General features: G+C 54.6%; 1 protein-coding gene across 1 annotated transcript in view; it reads left to right on the top strand.

Annotated features, from left to right (window-relative positions):
* NXPH3 (neurexophilin 3) overlaps positions 1-689 on the top strand; it is a 3085-nt gene extending 2396 nt beyond the window's left edge. The window contains exon 2 of the mRNA XM_050985512.1: positions 17-689. Within this exon, the coding sequence (XP_050841469.1) occupies positions 17-677 (661 nt within the window). The 3' untranslated portion in view covers positions 678-689. The remainder of the gene's footprint in view (positions 1-16) is intronic.
* Positions 690-6722: the final 6033 nt, after the last annotated feature.

The following is a 6722-nucleotide window of genomic DNA, read 5'->3' on the forward strand; positions in this document are numbered from 1 at the left end:
CCCGGGCCCGCGGGAGAGCCCCGAAACTGCGGGAGCTGCTCACTCCAAAACCCCTCCCGAGCCTGGGCCCGACCCCGCGGCAGAACCGGACCCTGCCGGGACCGGGCAGCGGCTCCCGGGAGCTCGGGGAAGCCCTGGAGAACCGGGCGGGGCCGGAGCTCGGCCCGAGGGCACAGCGGGACCCGCGGCCAGCCCCCGGCAGGCTGCAGAAGCTTTTCGGCTGGGGAGATTTTTATTCCAACATCAAGACGGTGAAGTTGAACCTGCTGATCACGGGCAAGGTGGTGGATCACGGCAACGGCAGCGTCAACGTCTTCTTCCAGCACAACTCCACGGGCCACGGCAACATCTCCGTGAGCCTCGTGCCCCCCACCAAGGCCGTGGAGTTCCACCTGGAGCAGCAAATCTTCATCGAGGCCAAGGAGTCCAAGGTGTTCAACTGCCGCGTGGAGTCGGAGCAGGTGGAACGGGCCAGGAAGACCTCGCTGTGCACCTTCGACCCGGCCAAGACGTGCTCGCAGGAGCACACGCAGAGCCGCGCAGCCTGGCTGTGCTCGCAGCCCTTCCGGGCCGTCTGCGTCTACATCACCTTCTACAGCAGCGACTACCGCCTGGTGCAGAAAGTCTGTCCCGACTACAACAAGCACAGCCGCCGGCCCTACTTCCCCTCGGGATGAGCCCCGCGCCGCCATTCCCGCGATTCCTGGGGCGGCGATTCCCGGGCAGAGATTCCCGGGCCGGGATTCCCGGGCAGAGATTCCCGGGCCGGGATCCCCGGTCAGAGATTCCCGGGCCGGGATCCCCGGCAGAGATTCCCAGGCCGGGATTTTGGGGCTGCGATTCCCGGGCCGGAATTTTGGGGCTGCGATTCCCGGGCCGGGATTTTGGGGCTGCGATTCCCGGGCAGGGATTCCCGGGCAGAGATTCCCAGGCAGAGATTCCCAGGCCGGGGTTCCCGGGCTGGGGTTCCCGGACAGAGATTCCCGGGCAGAGATTCCCAGGCCGGGGTTCCCGGGCCGGGAATCCTGGGCAGAGATTCCCAGGCCGGGATTCTGGGGCAGAGATTCCCGAGTCGGGATTTTGGGGCTGCGATTCCCGGGCAGAGATTCCCGGGCCGGGATTCCCAGGCAGAGATTCCCAGGCCGGGGTTCCCAGGCCGGGATTCCGGGGCTGAGATTCCCAGGCAGCGATTCCAGGATTGCGATTCCCCGACCAGCTATTCTGGGGTCTCAATTCCCGGGCAGCAATTCCGGGATTGCGATTCCCGTCCAGCGGTTCTGGTGTCGCGATTCCCGGGCCGCAATTCCAGGACTGCGATTCCCCACCCAGCGATTCCCGGGGTCCCGCAGGCTCCAGAGGCGGGGGAGGGAGGGATGGGGATGGATTTGGAGCTGGGGATGCTCCCTGGAAACCGCAGGCGAGGAAGGAAGAGGAGAATTTCCCGTTTTCTCCGGTGGGAAGAGCAGCAGCGGCGACCCCGGGATGGGGAGCGAGGGCTGGATTTGGGATGTGGGAACAGCACAGAGCCACTGTCGGGACTCGAGGTCCTCGGTGCAATAATGGCTCGGCCTGGATGGGGGATTCCAGGTGAAGAGGGCTCCGGAGGGAGGGTCACAACCCCTGGAGACCGGGAAGAGCTCGGGAAAGGGGGGAAAAGCCACCCGGTGGTGCCACTGTCCCCGGGCACCCCCCGGCTGCCCCAGATCCCGGCTCTGCAGGAGCTGAGGAGGAAGTTCTCCCATCCCGAAGGCTCCCGGGATGGGCAGGGGGGCTCGGAGCTGCATTCCCGGGCGGAGCAATCCCGACGGAACGGGTCAGGAGTGCGGGCACAGCGAGGGATCCCCGCGGGTGCTGATTCACGCCCTGCTTCCCCTCCATCCCCTCCATCCCCTTCCTGCCCCGACCCCGGCCCCGACCCCGGTCCCGCCGCTCCCGGGCAGAGGGGTGGGAGCGGGAGCTCAGGGTCGGGATTTCATTCCCAGGGAAGGAACGGGAACTCCCCCGCGCCGCCCCGGGGAGGGAATAAAGAGCTCACGGTGGCACCGAGGCAGGGCCGGAGTTTTTTTTGTGGAAGTGTCAGCAGGAGAGGGAAAACAAAAGTGTGGGGTTGGGAATGATGGTCACGATCCAGGCCTGAATCCAGGTCCTTCCTGGGAATGGGCTCCAGCTTTGGGCTGCCAGGACCTGGACTCCCTTTATGTGGGTATTCCCAATTCCCTCCCCTTCCCCAGGAATCCAAACCTCAGGCTCCCATTTTTGTGGTATTCCCAATTCCCTCTCCTTTCCCAGGAATCCAAACATCAGGCTCCCATTTTTGTGGTATTCCCAATTCCCTCCCCTTCATCCAGACATCCGAATTTCAGTCTCTCACCTATTTGGGCATTCCCAGCTCCCAGGTGTTCCCAATCTTCTCCCCTTCCCAGACATCCAAATTTCAGGCTCCTATTTTTGGGGCATTCACAACCTCCTCCCCTTCCCAGACATCCAAACTTCCGTCTCCCACTTCCACTGGCACATTCCCTCCTCCAGAAAAGACCAAAAAAAGCCACTTCCCTTCCCTTTCCCCCCTGAATCCAGAGCACCAGGCCAACTCCAAAAATTCCTTCCCGCCCTCACAGGACAGGTCCTGCCCCCGGAGAAGGATTTGTACTTCCCAAAATTTATTTATTCCCAGAATAAATCCCTTCTCCAGAGCTCTTTGCCGGCTGCTGGCAGAGTTTCAGGATGAGCTCTCACATCCAGCCAGGAGCTGCTCCCCAAAACCCACGGAGCCTCCGGAATCCATGAGGAGACTTTTCCTCACAGAGCCCCAAAAGTTGGGAAAAGCTCTGGGAAATTTCGTCTTTCCAGGAAATAACGGCAGCGAGGTTTGGATTGAGGAGGGGAAAGGTGGGGAACTAAAAACATTCCCGAAGGACTCAGGTTTGAGGGAGGAAGGTGACACAAAAATCGTTCAGATCTCAGTGAGGCGACATCCAAAAACAAAACAAACCCCCCAAAAAAATTAATCCCGGCACAAAAGTTGGAGAAATCGGGAGGAATTCCAGAGAATCGCGGCCGGGAGCAGCCCCGGGAGCGGGCGGGAGCAGGAGGAGGCTCCAAGGATGCGGAGCCGCGGTTTCTAAGGAGACCAGGACGGGCCATTATTCCAGCCTGGAGAGGAGAATTCCTGCTCCAGGAGCCGGGGAGGAGCTGCAGGAGCCCGAGGGAAAAATCCCCGCATCCCAAAGCCATTCCCGGGACCGAGCATTCCTGGAATTCCCGGTGCTGGGGGTTCCTTTGATCCAGGAGTTATCCCAGTTTTCCCCATCAGGGCCAGATCCCAAAGGCCGGCCCTGCCCCACAAACATTCCCGGTTTTCCAGCAGATTCTGGGATTGTTTTCCCTCCCATCCACAAGCTCTCCCCATCCATGGATTATCCTGTGCTGTGGGGCAGGGAAAACCTTGGGAATCCCATCCCAAACCCTCTCCCAGCATCCAGGGGTGGATTTTAGGGAGGGAAGGATCCCAGCTGCTTCCACACGGCCGCATTCCCAAAGGATTGGGATGCAACCCCAAAGGAAGAGGCTGGATGGCTCCAGTGCCAGCCTGGCTCCTGCCAGGTTTTCCATGGATTTTCCAGCTCCACGGGCTCCTGCCGAGGGCTGCAGGAGGTGCCTGGATCCCGGGGGATCAGGGAGCAGCTCCTGGGAATGCTGGAACCCAGCACAGGAGAAGCAGCGGGATCACGGGAGAGGAAGTTTGGGAGGATGGAAAACACAGCTCAGACCTGGAATGAAACCACAGGGAAAGCTGTCAAGGACAGGAATGGAAAACTCATCCAACCCCAGCCCAAATCCCTCCAGACTCCAAGGGCTCAGCAGAGAATTCCCAGCTCAGATCCCAGCCCTGCCTGCAGTGGGAACGCCGTCAATAATTCAGGATGGGCTCCGGAGCTGCGGGAACAGCTGAGGAAAGCTGGGATGGAGCAGCCCCCACCCCATTCCAGGGGGGGCTCCCGGGTTTGGGAGCTGCTGCTCCCACATTCCATGGAACTGTGGTGGCTGTGGAAATCCGGGAATGCCTCAGGGGATAAAGCCGGGAGGAGGGAGGGCTCCTGCATTCCCAGGCTTTTCCAAAGTCTCTGCTCCAAACTGCTTCCCAAATGGCCACTTCCATCCAGGGCATTTCCCCACAGGAGAGAAAATCCCTCTGCTGCCCAGAGTGGGAGGGAATCCCGAACTCCAGGCACGGGGGCTCTGGAATGTCCTGTCCTGATCAGGAAAACACAATTCCGGGGAAGAGACGGCGCTGAAGGAGATTCCTGATGGATTCTGTGCAGGGAATGATGGAAAAACCAGGGGGGAGGCAGTGCTGGAGCCCCCCGGGGCCCTGCTGGGCCTGTGGAGCACTTTGGGATCTCCTGGTGTTTTCCAAACCTTGGGAATTGCAGCCTGGTTTTAACCCTGCTCCTTCTCCGCAGCACAGGATCCGACACATCCCCCTGGATGACAAAATCCAGCCTGGAATATTCCTGTTCCCATTCCTTTCCCATTTTACTCCCATCCCCATTTTACTCCTATTCCCGTTCCCATTCCACTCCCGTTTTATTCCCATTCCAATTTTAGTCCCATTCCTTTCCCATTCCCATTTTACTCCCATTCCCATTCCTTTCCCATTCCCATTTTACTCCCATTTTATTCCGTTTCCCATTCCCATTTAACTCCCATCCCCATTTTATTCCCATTCCCATTTTATTCCCATTCCTTTCCCATTCCCATTTAACTCCCATTCCTGTTCCCATTCCCATTTTACTCCCATCCCCATTCCAACCCCCATTCCTGTTCCCATTCCCATCCCCATTCCCATTCTAAGCCCATTCCCATCCCCATTTCCATTTTACTCCCATTCCCATTCCCATTTTACTCCCATTCCCTTTTATTCCCATTCCCATTTTATTTCCATTCCCATCCTCATTTTACTCCCATCCCCATTCCCATCCCCATTTTATTCCCATTCCCATTCCCATTCCCATTCCCATTCCCATCCCCATTTTATTCCCATTCCCATTCCCATCCCCATTCCCATCCCCATTCCCATTCCCATCCCCATTCCCATTCCCATTCCCATTCCCATCCCCATCCCCATTCCCATCCCCATCCCCATCCCCATCCCCATCCCCATTCCCATTCCCATTCCCATTTTATTCCCATTTTATTCCCATTCCCACCTGCTCCCACCTCCAGCAGTTTTTTCCCAGGAGGAACCAGAGCCATTCCTGGATTTCCCCTCCCCCCAGCCCCGCTCCCGTCGGATTTTCCCGGATTTTGGGATTTGCTCATCCCAGCCCCGGGGGGGTCACAGAAACCTCGGGATCTTTAATTAACGCCCGCCTTGGCTGCCGGGCTCGGCCAGATGGAGCTTAATTTAATTAGGAGATTTTAATTACCCACAAGAGCAGGATTTCCACAGCACGGAGAGGAGCCAGAGGTTTTGGGATCAGCCCCAAATCCCCCCCTGGAGCTGCCCATGGGATGCAGGGAATGTCGGTCACTGCTTTCCCAAAAAATGGCTGGAACTGATCAACATTCCAGGGAATTCTGGGCACAGCCAAACAAATCCATTGGGAAACTCCATCCATGGCCCAAACCCTCAGCAGGGGAAGGGCTGAGCCTGAGGGAGCTCTGGGAACAACTTCCAGGGGTTTTGTGATCCAGGGAGCAGAATCTGCCAAGGAATGGGGGCAAAAATTCCAGAGGGACCCCCCGAGGGCTGGGGCTGTCCCAGTTCTCCCAGTTTGGCCAGTTGATTCCCCATCAGCTGCATAAAATCCATGAAATCCATGAAATCCATGAAATCCATGAAATTCATGAAATCCAGTTCTCCCAGTTTGGCCAGTTGATTCCCCACCAGCTGCATAAAATCCATGAAATCCATGAAATTCATGAAATCCAGTTCTCCCAGTTTGGCCAGTTGATTCCCCACCAGCTGCATAAAATCCATGAAATCCATGAAATCCATGAAATTCATGAAATCCAGTTCTCCCAGTTTGGCCAGTTCTCCCAGTTCTCCCAGTTTGGCCAGTTGATTCCCCACCAGCTGCATGAAATCCATGAAATCCATGAAATCCAGTTCTCCCAGTTCTCCCAGTCTGGCCAGTTGATCCCCCACCAGCTGCATGAAATCCATGAAATTTATGAAATCCATAAAATCCATAAAATCCCTAAAATCCATAAAATCCTTGCCTTTCCTGCTGTTCCTGGGGGAATCAGGGATCCAGGGAGCTGCTGCTGGGAGCAAGAGGAGAATAATCAATAAATGACTTAAAAATAATAAACCAATAAAATAATAAAAAGGAAATACATCATTTTTATATATTACATCAATATAATAAAAAGAAAAGAAAATGTAATGATGATAATAATGATGGTGGTGATGATGATGAAAATATTAATATTAATTATAATAATGATAATAACAATGATGATAATGATGATGAAAATAATAAATAAAATAAATAAAAATAAAAATAAAAATAATAAAAATAATAAAAATAATAAAAACTAAAAATAAACTAAACTAAAATAAATTAAAATTAAAATAAAATTAAAAATTTAATAATAATAATAATAATAATAATAATAATAATAATAATAATAATAATAATAATAATAATAATAATAATAATAATGATGATGATGATAATAATAATAATAATTCCAAGAGGAGCCCTCGGTGCCCT

Source organism: Serinus canaria, chromosome 27 (genome assembly GCF_022539315.1).
Source record: "Serinus canaria isolate serCan28SL12 chromosome 27, serCan2020, whole genome shotgun sequence".
Classification (NCBI taxonomy): domain Eukaryota; kingdom Metazoa; phylum Chordata; class Aves; order Passeriformes; family Fringillidae; genus Serinus; species Serinus canaria.